The sequence below is a fragment of the Elgaria multicarinata genome, chromosome 2, assembly GCF_023053635.1.
Source record: "Elgaria multicarinata webbii isolate HBS135686 ecotype San Diego chromosome 2, rElgMul1.1.pri, whole genome shotgun sequence".
NCBI classification, from domain to species: Eukaryota; Metazoa; Chordata; class Lepidosauria; order Squamata; family Anguidae; genus Elgaria; species Elgaria multicarinata.
Genome location: NC_086172.1, coordinates 60553230 through 60567899, shown reverse-complemented (window position 1 = coordinate 60567899; position 14670 = coordinate 60553230). Strand labels below are relative to the sequence as shown.

The window sequence follows — 14670 nt, the reverse complement described above, 5'->3', positions numbered from 1 at the left end:
TAAATACATATCCTAGGTTCTTTAAAACACAGTGAATAGTGTTTTTAATTAGTTTTTTTTAAATCTTTCAATGAACTGTCTATAGATAAGAATAAATTAACTAGTAAATTACTTTGTTTATTAAATAATCCTGTACATTTTTTAAAAACAAACACACTCATCTCCAAATTAATTATTTAACCTCATTGGCAGTGTTTTCATTTAATATCCTAAATTAAAACTGAGTTGTGAAAATGCTATTGCTCACTGGATTTCTTATTTTATATGGCTTGGCTATAAGGTATTTAATTTGTGCTGCACAATTAAAAGCACAACATTTAGAAACCACCCCATGATGTATGCATATCAATTAAATAGAAAATATTATTTAACAAACGCAATAAAAAGCTGAATGCCTAAGCTGCAGACAAAACATGATCAACTTTTACATGCTAGCTATAAAATTAAATATGTGTGCCAAAATAATGAGAATTTAGGCAAACAACATTTACAATTAAATCAGATGATGGCAGTAGAGCAAATCCATTTCATTAGATAAAATCTGAAGAACTGAACTGGGAAATAGGTGTCCAGGTTTACACCTATTGCTTGCCCTTCAGTTAAGTGCCATCATAATTTTTTTTTCTGGCAAAGAATTATCATACACCCTGAATGCATTTAGATGTTGTTGCGCTTAAGGAAATGATTGAGATAGGAAGACATAAATTTCAAAAGGGAATTTGAAGTGAAATGTAGAAGCTGTTCCACGTAAAGGTATCATTTCCTTTCTTTTTCATACAGTCTTCTTATACTGCACTTGAACAATTTGGGTTTAATTAAAATTATGGCCAATAGGTTATGCACACTTTTAAAACCCAAAGAATGATGGCTAACAAGGCTTCAATAGTGCTTTCGCCCTCCCTCATTCATGGATATTTTTTGTGTGGAGTCCAGACTATGTCGTCTTCTACTCATAACCTTCCTGTGTTTTCCACCACTTTGCCAGCCTTCTTTACCTACTGCATAAAATCTATTGAGAAAAAAAAGGTGGAATTGCTGCACAATGCCTGCTCATAGGTAACACCTGGGAGCATTCATAGTGGCTGAAACTGATCTACATGAATATAGTTTGAAGTATATATTTAGGATAAAATAGAATTTGATTTAACTAAACACCCAAAAGAAGTAAAACAGGGATTATTTGGTATTAAAGAGGGAGTGGGGAAAGCAGTTAAATGCATTATATTTTAATCCCCTCATCATGAGCAACAGTGTGCAATCAATTATGTCCAGTTATTACCAAGAGATTGTGAGTAGTGGAAACAATATAAAACATCATGGCTTAGGAGGATATGGTTAACAAAGATATGTGTCATTCCTACATGATTACTCTTCAAGGGTGATACTAGCTTTAAAAGATTGCTTTTAAAATACCAATTCACTCAAATGGGAAAAAGAAAAGAGTAATTCAACTGAAATACTGCAGAAGATATAACAAGGAGAACTAATTTCTTCAAATCTACAGTGTTATAACTATTTTGCCTAGATATTGGTTATATTAAATTGGATTAAACAGATGAGAGAAATAATCCTGGATTAAGATATGAACAGAGAGCATTTTATTTATATTTACCATGGGCTAAAATAAACAAAGGAAGAACTAATCATCATCTTAATGTGTTATCAATTTTGGTGCTTTCTTTCAGATGAATCTTGGAAGAGCACAAAAAGACTTGTCTTCAGATGATTTATATCAGTGTAATAAGATGAGATATGCATGATACCCATGGCTATACATATAGCCTCCTTAGTCCTGAATTCATAGCAAGAGTGAACAAACTAGGAACTCCTAATTTAACTATAGATTCCATTTCTGTTTCCAGCAGCTTTGGAACAAGGCAAGATATTAAGCAAACTTTGAACCATAGCTTATTAGTATCCTGGCTTAAGCTGAAATTGTTACCCATAGTTTCCCAATTCAGATAAAATCAGAAGCTATTATTTATGGAAGAAATCCTGGTTTGTTTGCTCATGTAGATAGAATTGAAAGAATAAATAGAATGGAACTGTATAACGCATGGCTATGCACAGTTAATTCATATTAAATCCTAATTAGGTCCCAAATAGAAACTCACAAGTAACAAGGCACAGTGAATGAATAGTATTATGCATATAAAGCCATGCTTAATGGCATAGACATTAGGTATGAGTAAACATCCACATCAGGTTCATCATTGTTTACCTAGAGGGAAACCAAAGCTGCACTGCTTGAGTTGCATTAGCCAAGTAGAACAGCTACCCAAATTCAAGTGGGTTGCATGTCGCAACAGCCATATACTACCCAAATGTATCAAGAACAGAGTTCTATCTTTCTTTTTTCCTTGCACGGCAGCTTCCTAGAGGCAGTGCGCCTTCTATGCATGTAAAAAGTTTGTTAGATTGGTGTAACACAATATAATGTTGGAGATCATAGAATCATAGTAGAGTTGGAAGGGGCCTATAAGGCCATCGAATCCAACCCCCTGCTCAATGCAGGAATCCACCTTAAAGCATACCTGACAGATGGTTGTCCAGCTGCCTCTTGAATGCTTCTAGTGTGGGAGAGCCCACAACCTCCCCAGGTAACTGGTTTCATTGTCGTACTGTTCTAACAGTCAGGATGTTTTTCCTGATGTCCAGCCAGAATCTGGCTTTCTGCAACTTGAGCCCATTATTCCATGCCACACATTCATTTATCTCTGGCCCTCTTCCTCTTGGAAGAATATTTTATCCCATGAAGATGATTTTTGGAATAATTTCCATATATGAAATCATTGTTCAGACATTGCAAAACTTCCTTTTTTAAAAGTAACAGTCTGTGAGTAGAAGCCAGCAGCATTTCCTAAATGGAGTCTTCTCCTCCTCAGACATCTCTTCTCCCCTGCCTGATCACATTTTATCTAGAATTCTCAAGGCTGTAACAAATTGGAAATGTGTAATGTTTTACTATATGCAATATAACCAAAGGCAGGATGTTAAGTTAGACATTTCTCAGGTAAAAGGCAAGGTCACTAATGCATGAAATTAACTATCCTTGGCAGAAAAACATTTTGCTACACTTTTTTTTTTAAAAAAATCCCTCAGGTAATGCTACCGCAATGAAACAGTCCCGCTATAGGATTATCCTTCAAGATGCTGTGAATGGAGGACAGGAATGCCCAGATACCTTGTTTGAAGAAAGAGAATGTGAAGACATCCCTCTTTGTCCTGTCTACAGGTACTGTAAATGATTATTATTAATAAAAAGAATATGTAAACATGGGTGTACAATACTGCATTCATTAACACACCAGTAATGTTAATACATGTTTTTCATATTTGGGCATTGAATATACTTCATTGGAAATATAGTTGTATTGCTATATACTTTTGTCACTAGATATTTGCTCAGTCTGGCTTACATTATATACATCGGGGTGGGGAATCTGTGGTCCTCCATGTATTGCTGGACCACAAATCCCATCATCCCTGACCACTGGCCATGCTGGCTGGGGCTGGTAGGAGTGCCTCAGGTTCTCCATATGTGGATGACTTTAGCCTTAGAGTCTGATTTTGGTAAGCCATTACTGCATTGAAGTTCCAGTTAACAGGATTTCCTGTAGAAGCCTACAAAGTGGAGTTGTTGGGTCTTCCACCAGCAGAAGACCTAAGCATTGAAATTCTAGCACTACAGTATTCCTTAGTGCCACTGTGCAAGAGCTGGTCCCCTTTCCTGACAAAGAGCTATTCTGTGCAAAGAGGTTAAGAGGAATGGGATGAGGGTGGGATAATTGAGGGCTCCTAACTTCACATTTCTATAAACTATATTATGATATCAGGACTGGGAAGTGCAATTCATGGGTGTATTAATCCTCCGAAATAATAAGAAAGGGGAACAGAGCAAGAAGTCAAGTAAGGAGTGTTACTTTAGCTGGTGCCAGGCAAACTGATTATATTCTACCAATTGAATTGGGGTTGCTTGGCTCCAGAGTTAACCTTCCATGAGTGGAAGTCCTTCTGTTCATTTAGAAGGGTCTTTGATCCGTTGGAAGGTCCCACTAGTGGAAGTAGGGGTGATTTTTGCTGATTCCCGCTGCAACCTCCAGTGCTACCTCCCATGCTGTTTTGGAGGTTCTTCCACTCATTCATGGGATTTCTGGATCCAAGACATTGTGAGATACTGATTACATAATTAGTTAAGAAAAAGAACACATTTGGTACATTGAGGAACCCAATGATGCAACAAAACTATATATGTATGTATATTTAAATGCAGGCTTGAGCACTCCTATTGTATGTTTATTTTAATAAATGATTCACATTTCTGTCAAGGAGGACATGTAGCAATTGTTTAAAAACTAAAACTGCAATTTTGCACTCAATTCTATGCACTCTAATAGGGTTTTTTGGGTTTTTTGCAAATAAGGAAGTTTATGTTGGATTGAAGCTCAATAGATAAATGATGTTGGGCAGGTTCAACCATCATGATAAGCTATGGCTGTGTTCAGATGATCAGCAGGGGAAACAATGCTGCATTGGGTTGTTTCCCTTGTCCCCATGCGTGCCGGTCATGTGACTAGCAATTCCCTATTTCTTAGCACCATATTGTGGGTTGCCGTGTCACCTGAATCTGGCACACTTGTTATCCTACTCCACACCCCTATGTTGTGTTGTATCTCCTGCTGATCATCTAAAACCGGTCAGTGAGCCTTGGCCTAGCGTGCTTCTCCCTTCCTTCTCCTCTGTGCAGCCGTGAGGAGGAGACCAGAAGTGTTCACTTTTCTTTTTGATTAACCACAGTTTACCATTATGTTCAAACCTAAATTGTGGCTAATCTTAGCTATGGTTTGTTGAAAGAAGCCAGATTCATAACCCATGGTTTGAAGTTTCTTTTTTTCAAATGAAACATAGGCCTTGGCTAGACCTAAGGTTTATCCCAGGATCGTCCCGGGGTTGTGCCTGCCTGCTCCCGGGATCCCCTGTGTGTCATTTACATGAACAGGGATGACCCTGGGACGATCCCAGGATAAACCTTAGGTCTAGCTAAGGCCATAGTTAAGATTAATAACTATTTATCAGGTTCAGAGGAAACATCAATTTGCAGTTTTTTTAAAAAAAAATATGAAACCACAGGCTCTTTGTAGTTGTGTCAGAGAAGAGAGGAAAGAGTATGATGTAAGCCCAAGGCACAGAGTAGCTTATTCCTGTCATTATAAATAGGAAACAGTAGAAGTAATTACAGCTAAATGTCTTCTAGAATGATATGAAGTGTTTTTTGTTTTCACTTTTTAAAAAACAACAAAAACTTTCCTTATTCACAGTGGTATCAGTGGATGAAACTTAAAAAAAGTTGCTCCCCTTTTTTTCGATCAACTCCCTCCCCACTCAATACACTATACTCACCTGCAGTATTATCAATCTACTGGACTCTGCCCCTCCTGTATATTCCCTAAACTTTCTTACTTTCGTTGAAGGTGTTTTGACATTTCACGCCTACAATATTTAGAACTCTGGCTCAATTTAATGGATTATTTTTTAAAAAAACAGCAACCCAGAGCATGTCATTATAACTCTTTCTTTTGCCATTCCAGTTGGAAGGTCCACAAGTGGAGTCAGTGTGTATTGGTTCCAGATTCTGTAAAACAAGGCGTATTAGGAGTCAATGAGGCATGTGGTCATGGTTTACAGACAAGAGGTAAGGTTGTGCAAATGATCTGCCATTTTGAAATGCTGATTTTCTTTTTCTATCTATTTCACCTTATGTCACTTAGCACTTGGGTTTACATGAATGTAATTTACATGAGCATCTCAGATTAACCAGATATTTTTTATGCCTGCTCCAATCTCTCAGTAAATGGATGAGAACAACAATTTTACTGCATTGTGTTGGTTTTACTTTCCTTGGTTGAAAAGAAAAAAAGACTCTGAATACAAGTGATTATGATTTATAAGTCACATGATATTTTCAATGTACATTCTAGACTAGAATTGTCTAGATAGGCAATGTGGTGCCATGGGCACTAACACACATACCCCAACATCTTTCTTGGTGTTTGCCAAGATGTCCTACCTCTCACATTTGTCTTAATTAACAAATTTTCTTACTGCAGGAGGGATTGCTGTGCAACTGGTTTCTCTTGGTACTGCAAACAGTTGGTTCAAAAGAGTTGTTTAGTGTATTGGGACTCATATCCCACCTCTGCTTTGTATTCAATCTTTGGGGCAGTTACATATCATTTTCCGTATCTCCCATGGCAGCCATTTGTGTTGGTGCCCAGGACAATTTCACAAATTTCCAAATGTGCCCCCAGCCCCAAAAGGTTGCATACCCTAGTCTAGACTGAATTGTTGTTACAATATCTTTTAGATGTAAGGCAGTGAAGTGGGAGGGAAGCTGGGGGAATATAGACTTTGGCAACGTGTGATTTAAGGAAAATGCAAGCAACAGTCACTTGCTAAAATCTTTCCTTGCTGACCGAAGAAAGGAAATAATGGAAGAGGCAATGGCTATCAATTACCTGTCGCCTGCTTTTTGAGGGTTGACAAAGCTGAAAGAGAATTTATTTTCCTTAATCGCTTTATGTTTGTGGCATATTTTCCAATTACCATTTGGCTATATGAGTATCAATGTCTGGACCTTGATAATTAAATTCTTCTGCAGTGTAAGTTTCCAAGTATATACATGAAGACCAGGAACAGACTTGTACTATTGAGGGGTTAAGCACAGCTTTTTGCAGCAATTTTATCATAGCAGCTAAGATGTTAGTCATTCCTGATAGAAAGCCAAACAGAACACTTAAAGGGAAGGTTATCTCAGTAGAAAATGATTGCATTGATACTACCATATGTTTGAAAGGTTAGAATTTCAGTTTTTAGTGATGGGCGGCAACCACTGCATAATCTGGGAGCAATAAAAAGTCTGTGCAGGGACCGGAAGTAAGTAAATGTTTTAGAATGATGTTGAAAATATAGAATAAAGTTACCTGGGGGATTTGGCTGCACGAATTTTCATTCCAGAAGTATCTAGGCAGTTGCATGTATTGAAATGCCTTCCACAGATTTATTTCCTTTTCTATTTGCTATATGATTTGTTGTTGATGGTTTCTTTTCCCAGTAGATATGTGAGCTGTCTAGCTTCATTGTGAAAACTTTAAATTGTCTAATAAGACTGTGAGGGGTTTAAGATTTGCGGTTTTTTTAAAAAAAAACATCCCAAAACAAATACTCTTACACTTTCCAGAGGGAGATATTAAATCATCTTCCTTTTGGGGTTTGAGAAAAATATTCTTTGAGAAAGAATATTCATGGATATTTATTCCGAAAGGTATACATAAACAATTTATATTTTATAAACCATTGATTCATAATTACCCATTTTTGAGTCAGTGGCAACCATGCAGAGAGCAGGATGATATGATCTACAAAGAATTTCCGAATGCTTTGTGGGGGTGTGGGGGTTAACCACTGCAAGGAAGATGGATGTGGTCCTGGGAACGTTAAAGAGACTTCTACATAGAGCAATAGAAGATAAGTTGCATTTAGTGTCTATGTCCCATCATGCATTAGGAAGAGGGTAGAATCTGTAAGATTAAGCTGGGAGAGTGATAGAGAATTTTTAAATTTTTTTCTTAGAGGTGAGCAGGGGAGGGCATGAAATAAGGGAAACCTAGGAAAGAAAGGATGTGACAGACAAGATACCTCAATTTGGAAGAAAAGGGTTGAAATTTGGAATCATTGTCTGTTTAACAAGGATGGCTCCGTAATACAATATCCCCATCTTGGCCAAAGGTGCAGTCAGCTTATTACATCTTCTCTAATACTAAGAGAGAGCTGGGTGTACCTCTCAGTTTCAGGGAACATCAACTTAACTGGTGCTATCACTTTCCTACAAAGTATTACATATAAAATGCAAGATTTACTTGGAAAGGAAATAGTGATATTTGTTCCAAGGTGGAGTGAAGAAAAGTTGCTTTGTCTGGCAAAATGTCAAAATCTTATAGATTTACTAAGTTTAGTTTTGTTCATTCTATATTCCTATATATATCTTGTGGGAAGTACCTTAATCACATGTGGCAGTACAGACAATCTAATCTAGACAATTGACTGTAGGACCTACTGGAAAATACTCGGTGTTGTCAGAAAGATAGATTTGGGGCTCCATCCAATACAGCAGTCATCCTTGTCTGTTTTCTTGCAGGTCACCCAGCGTGCCCTGTGGTACCATTATGATTAAAGTGAAGCCATCATGCTAATTCTATTATCAGCAGTAGAGTAGCAATCTGTAAAACAGTGATACTTGACATCATGCGTGTGGGGATGTCATTCCCATTTCCTCCCATTGGCTTCTGATATCACTAATAGTCCACTGTTCTTACTCCACATCCCATTCTGGAAGCCACGTAGTTTAACATGGCTTTTTAACACTGTGCACATTCATACTTGTACAGTATCAAAAATGGTGACTGGAACTGGAAAACCAAATGGAAGCAGAGCACAATTTAGGATCTAAACATCAGTTATACATTTTTTTACATAATATGCCTTTTATTTAGATCAATTATACCACATAACACAGCCGTAATCATTTTTACAGTTATTTTTACTCCCCAATACGTATGTATGATACTCCCTGAGAAATTTTGCTAGTCTTCTCTTTCTGTTTAGCTTTATACTCCTTGAGTGTTTTGCCAGGGTAGTAACCTTCAAATGCATCTCAAAATATTGCCTTAGTTGAAATTTAGTGGTAGCTCTATTTAGTATAGCAGCCATGTTTGACAAAGGCTTTACAATGCAATCCTATATATGTTTACTAAGAAGTATTTTTAGTTCAATGGGGCTTATACTCAAGTAAATGGGTATAGGACTTTATTTTACCAAGGGCTGAACAAATTATAACAAAGTCCAAGTGTTATACCTGATATTTTTTAGGTGATACTTGAGGGAAGTATATTGGTTTAAATAGACTCCTATAGTTTAGGCATATTTAAGCTTTACATGTGAGTCTTTGGATCTTCACTACTTATATTACGGATATTCTTTGTTTATATAGACTTTCAGATATCACAAGACATGGCCAAGAAAGAACTCTAAAACAGCCAAATAATAAACTAGGCATTCTGCATAACTGGAAGTTATCAAACATATAATCAATTACAATATATTAATGGTAATATAGTTTATCAAAATATATTCACTGGAATTCTTTTGTGGTTACTCCATTTGATTCTATGCCATGATGTACCAACAATATAATTCTCTTGCTTTTAATATACCAATTGCTTAATATATCAATGTGTAGTAGCTACATGAACAGATTTTCTAACAGTGAGAGATTTTCTGCAAAAATGCAGATCAGAATGTAAACCTAAGCATTCATTTACAGTTGATGAGCAGTTATAATGTAATCATTTAAGGTTTTAACATTGCAAAACTCTGGCAGAAAATCCTTCAAGCACAAGCAGACTTGTACTTCAATTTTGCAGTATCGAATTAGATTCAGGCTGCAGGTGTGTATGTTACTCTTGTGTTCTTCAAGGATCATACCATAACTGCAGCTCTCTGCAGAAGAAAATTGTAAGCAGGGTTATCCAAGTACAATGAGGTGATGGTTAAATCTCATTGTTTTCTTCAGCAGCATATGAATGCTAAGCGTGCTCTTCCTTAAGAGGATGGCTAAAGCATAGATAACATGATAGCACTTGGGAGTACGGGGATGCACCAAGATGTATTTAGCTGATATATAAAAGGTGGACTGCCAATCCAATCATCAACCAATTTGAAGTATTCCCATTGAAACAAATGGAATTGCTCTGTGGTAAAAACACAGACACAAAATCTGTCATCATGAGAGTTTAATACTTTAAAATAAGAAATGAAAGCCTGTAGTCCTTGAGTCTCATGTACAATTGATTCTTACTCACACGATGAAAACATGGATATAATGATAATGAGTTGTTCAACACATGTGTTTGATATCCAGACACTGTTTGAGACCATGTGGTCAGAGCAATGATTCCTTGGCTGGTGATATTCCCAACAGATCAAACAATCACCCTTGTCCTTAGGTTTAGTTATATTGTGATAACTTTTGTTCAATCATTTAAGATTTTCATTAAGACCTTAAAAACAATGGCTGTGTCTCCGAAAACATTACACTTATGTGGCAGAAAGCTCCTCGGGGAAGATGTGTAGGTAATTTCCTGGCTCAAAATACTCTAAACCTAAATGCTCTAATGCTCCAGAAGATACAGGTCCAGCCCTGGTGTCTAAAAGTGCTTCTCTTTTACACTACAGTCATCACACTAGGGAATTACGCTTCATGCTCCTTGCCCACCTATCGTTCATTTCATAGAATTCATGCTTGTGTAGCCTTATGCTCATAGAGCCTACTGCATGTAGGCTCCATTTGTATGATCTGGACACTTTTATTTTGTGCTATTCAGATGGTGTTGATGGAGTTTAGGCATTTTGACTATGCCTAAGGGTCCATAGGCAAATGTTTATTTTAAAAAAATGTTTTTAAATTTATATTCCACCATTTTTTCCTCCTCCAAGGAATCTGGGGCAGCTTACATGACCCTCCTTCTCTCCATTTTATCATCACAACAACCCTATGAGGTTGGTTGGTCCGAGAGTCAGTAACTGGGTCAAAGTCACTCAGTGAACTTCATGGCTGAGTGGAGACTAGAACCTGGCTCTCCTGAGTCCTTATCTAACATTCTAACCACTACTCCACACTGGCATAGAGATTGAATACTTTCATTATAGCCACTCTACAGAATTGAAGCTACTTGTATATTTGCAGCAGCATTAACAATTCTCTAGCAGAGTCCAGAGCCAGAGGCAATTGTTTTTTCCCCTACAATAATCTCAGCATCAGCTGCAGCCCAAGATTTTACCCTAGGTAAAGGTCGAGCTCCAGGTATAATAGACCTCTGGCAATGATCAACTGGAAACAAATAAGTTGTCAGAGCAATTCAGGATAGACCCTCTAAATTTCACAGCTTCTGAAATAACTCTGTCCTACTTTCTCCAACATCTGAGAACCTCCTGAGGTGATATATAATTGGCTATGTCAATATGCTAGAAAATAATCAGCTAACTTTAATGGCAACATACCAAACTATCATGGATGAACTGATTATTTTTGTAGGAGTCCAGGGCAGAAGTTAACCTTAGGGAAGCACATAAAGTATGATAGTTGGTATATTGTGCATTAACCTAGTGCTCAAATTAATCAACACATTTATTTCACTTGCTGACAGAGTGATTGCAATAATCTTGCATCACATCCACTTTTCAACTAACATTTTTATAAGAATTCACTCTTAGGCTGGGTTCACACAACACAATAAGCCACAATGGATTGTAAGCCATGTTTGTTTGAGAGTGACTTGTTGTGCTATCCGAACCTGGCAGGGTGGCTGCAGCATGGTTTGTTAACCACATAAAAGCCACCCAGAGAACCCATGGGTTGTTGTTCGGTTGTTCAGGATGGCTTATTGTAACATCTGAATCTGGTAGGATGGCTTCTGCATGGTTTGTTCAAAAGAGCTATAGAGTTGCCTGGCAAGAACACACACACACACACACACACACACACACACACACACACACACACACACACAGCCTGCCAACTGCTCCTTGCAATCTTGGTTGCCAAACTCTTCCTGGTTACAGTGTGTGCTACTGTTGCCTCCCTCCTCCCCCATCAGTGCCCTCTGCCCCCTTTCTTTTCCAGTTCTGCACTTCATTGACCAGCTTATCCCATATGTGAGCTGAGACATTCATCTTCCTAGCAGACCTATGTATGTATGCATGATTGACTTAACTCTGGATAAGCACATGTGGCCCCAATTTGAGACTATGGTGATTTGGGAGAGGGGATTTAAACTCCCCTCCTATTTTCATGCTGAAATTCTCCCTCCCAGCCAAGGATTTTTTTTAAAGAATTAAAAGCTCTTTTTTTAAAAAAATAAGTCACATACTGGGGGCAGGGGGGCTTTTACTTTTATTACTCAGAAAACTCTTTGCAGGTGGCAGAGAGCAGAGAAGGAGAAAAAGGAGGGCAAAGAATGAAAGATGCTTCTCCAGCAGGCCCAGCAAAAGGCTTTTTTTTAAAAAAACATGCTTGGTTTAACTCTTATTTCTTACAAAAGTCTTTGCAAGTAGTGATCTGGCGGTGTTTATTATTATGCTTTTAGAATGGTTCTGTCCTGTCCAACTCAGTTCAAAGTACCCAGAGGCGATGAAACCAACAAGACAGGGCCCTACAAGCAAGCAGAGTCAAAGCAAGTCTCATGTCAGGTCACATCAAGACCAGTTTAGTCACATCCAATCACGTTGCATCTCATATTGCATCAGGCCACATCAGGTTTGGTTTGCTGAATAGCAAGACAAGATTACACCAGGCAGGGTCTTTCAGGATCTTGGACAGCTGCATGATAGCTGAGACTCAGTCAAGATGAGCATTGACTCAGATACTGACAAAGGCTTTCTGAAGCCTTGTAGACCTGCGGTTAGCCTTGTCCCCTCAGAGAAGCAGTTTGTTTCTTAAAGGGCTATTGCCTGATTTTGTAACTGCTGGCTCTTACGGGGTGGGGTGACAGTGTGTCTTCTGCATCTGAGGAGTCAGATAGAGGCACATCTTTGGGTCTGGAAGGCCCTGGCATATCAGAGTTCAGATTAACGGGGGAGTCTCCTCTACCTTTGACTCCTATTTGGAGTCAGAGGACAGATTGAGGCTGGGAGGCCAGGAGTCTGGGGAACATGACAGCTTCCTTAAGTAATTGGAAAGATTCTAAGAGCCAAGGGTGGGGGATGGAGGACATAGCTCTATCCATCTTGTCTATTACTTTCAGTTCATATTACATGTTAGATCAATTAAATATTAATTTAATGTCATTAACTTTACACTCTAATCCAGGAATGCTGTCATTTTTTTCAGTAGTCTTCTAAATAATAGCATGCACATATTGAGCCAAATTGAATGGTTTGTTCAAAACCTTCTGTTATTTCTTGCAGAATGAAAAGCACCTCTCTTTATAAAATATTTCTAAGAATGTTGGGCCCTGCTTCATGCTCAGGCCCTGCTGCAATGACAAAAGTATCTTTCCAAAGCTGTCTCATTTAGGAAAGTCATGGCTATCTGGCTGGGGCCTTGAGGGCCGGCAATTTCTTGCCAGTTCAGCCCCCTGGACACCAGTCCACAGATACCCTGGCTTGCCAGGCTATGGATCCCTGCTACCTCACCGAGTGGCCTTTTTGCATTAAAATAGTGGCTTGGCCTTTTTCGTAAAGGGCTTTTTGTATAAATGGTGGCCATAAAGGGGGTGGCCAGCAGGGTCCAGACGGGGATGAGTTCACCCATCCCTAGTCTCATTGCTTGCTGTGTATTCATCTACGTCTACCTTCAGTGTACCTGTTCTCTGCTCACAACATACTGTAGTCTGGATTGTTTGTATTGATCTGAAGAGGCTATTGGTGAAGTGTTTATTTGTTGTTTCAACCATCATGGTCATATCAACTTCACAGATGCAATACAGGTAAGCACACAAAAAGCTCTACAATGCACAGAAGTAAAATGTGTCCTGGGCCCCAACAGTTGTCAAAACCATTATAAACTGTTATAAAGCACTAGTGTAGAGCCTGTGCCTATGTTAACCACAGTTTAGGGTTTGGTTGGGGCCCATGACACATTCCATATGCCATTTTCAAACTGCTTTCATAGTATTATATCCTGCTTAGTGTACATCTGTCCCCAGAGTTCAAACCTTCTTAACTATGGTTAGAACCATGGTTTTAAATTGGCTTGTTTCAACTACCCATACTTTATGATTAACCATCATTTATCCAGATTTGGATGACATTGCAACCTGTGTTTAATCTGAAAAGGAGGCTACTGAGCCACATACAAGGTTATATTATTATCCTATAAAGCCCTAAACAACTTGGGATCAGGATATTTAGCAGGCCGCTTTCTCTTATATACACCCAGATAGCATTTACAATCTTTAGGGGAGGTCTTGCTGGCCATTCCAAAACAAAAGGAATGTTGCCATGAAGAGCCTCGACAGTTTAGGAGGCAGAAAATGTAACATCCTTTAAACTCCTCCTGGAAACATATCTTTTCATACAGGCTTTGCCTGGGCTGTAACTTATTTTGGTTTTATAGGGTACTCTTAAAAATTTTTTATAGCTTAATATTATGTTCTGACTTGCCCTATTTTATGGTTTTAATTGTGAACTGCCCAGAGAGCTCTGGCTATTGGGCAGTATATAATAATAATAATAATAATAATAATAATAATAATAATAACAACAACAACAACAACAACAACAATAATAATAATATCATCCAAACTTTTCCTCCAGGCCATATCGGAGGAAAGGAGCCCAACATCTTTCTATCAGCAAGCTGAAAATTGAGAAGTCTTTAAAGCAAGCTGTCCTGACAGCAATATGTACAGTGTTACTTTTTAACCAAAGGCAATTTAGTAATCTGCAGAGTTTCAGTAAAATAAAGAAGATAAAGGATGTGCCAGGCAAAATTATACACATGTGGTTTTCTGGAGAGAAAATAGGCAGTGTTTTCTGTTCTGATGGCTTTTTGTTCATTATTTACATATAAAATGTAAGGCAGTTAGAGGCCAGGATGTAGGTATCCATCTGGGT

The 14670-nt window shown here is 38.1% G+C and overlaps 1 protein-coding gene across 1 annotated transcript in view; it reads left to right on the top strand.

Annotated features, from left to right (window-relative positions):
• Positions 1–14670, top strand: part of THSD7B (thrombospondin type 1 domain containing 7B) — a 440833-nt gene that overhangs the window by 270381 nt on the left and 155782 nt on the right. Inside the window, exons 11-12 of the mRNA XM_063118635.1 lie at positions 3103–3235; positions 5589–5692. Coding sequence (XP_062974705.1) covers positions 3103–3235; positions 5589–5692 — 237 coding nt within the window. The remainder of the gene's footprint in view (positions 1–3102; positions 3236–5588; positions 5693–14670) is intronic.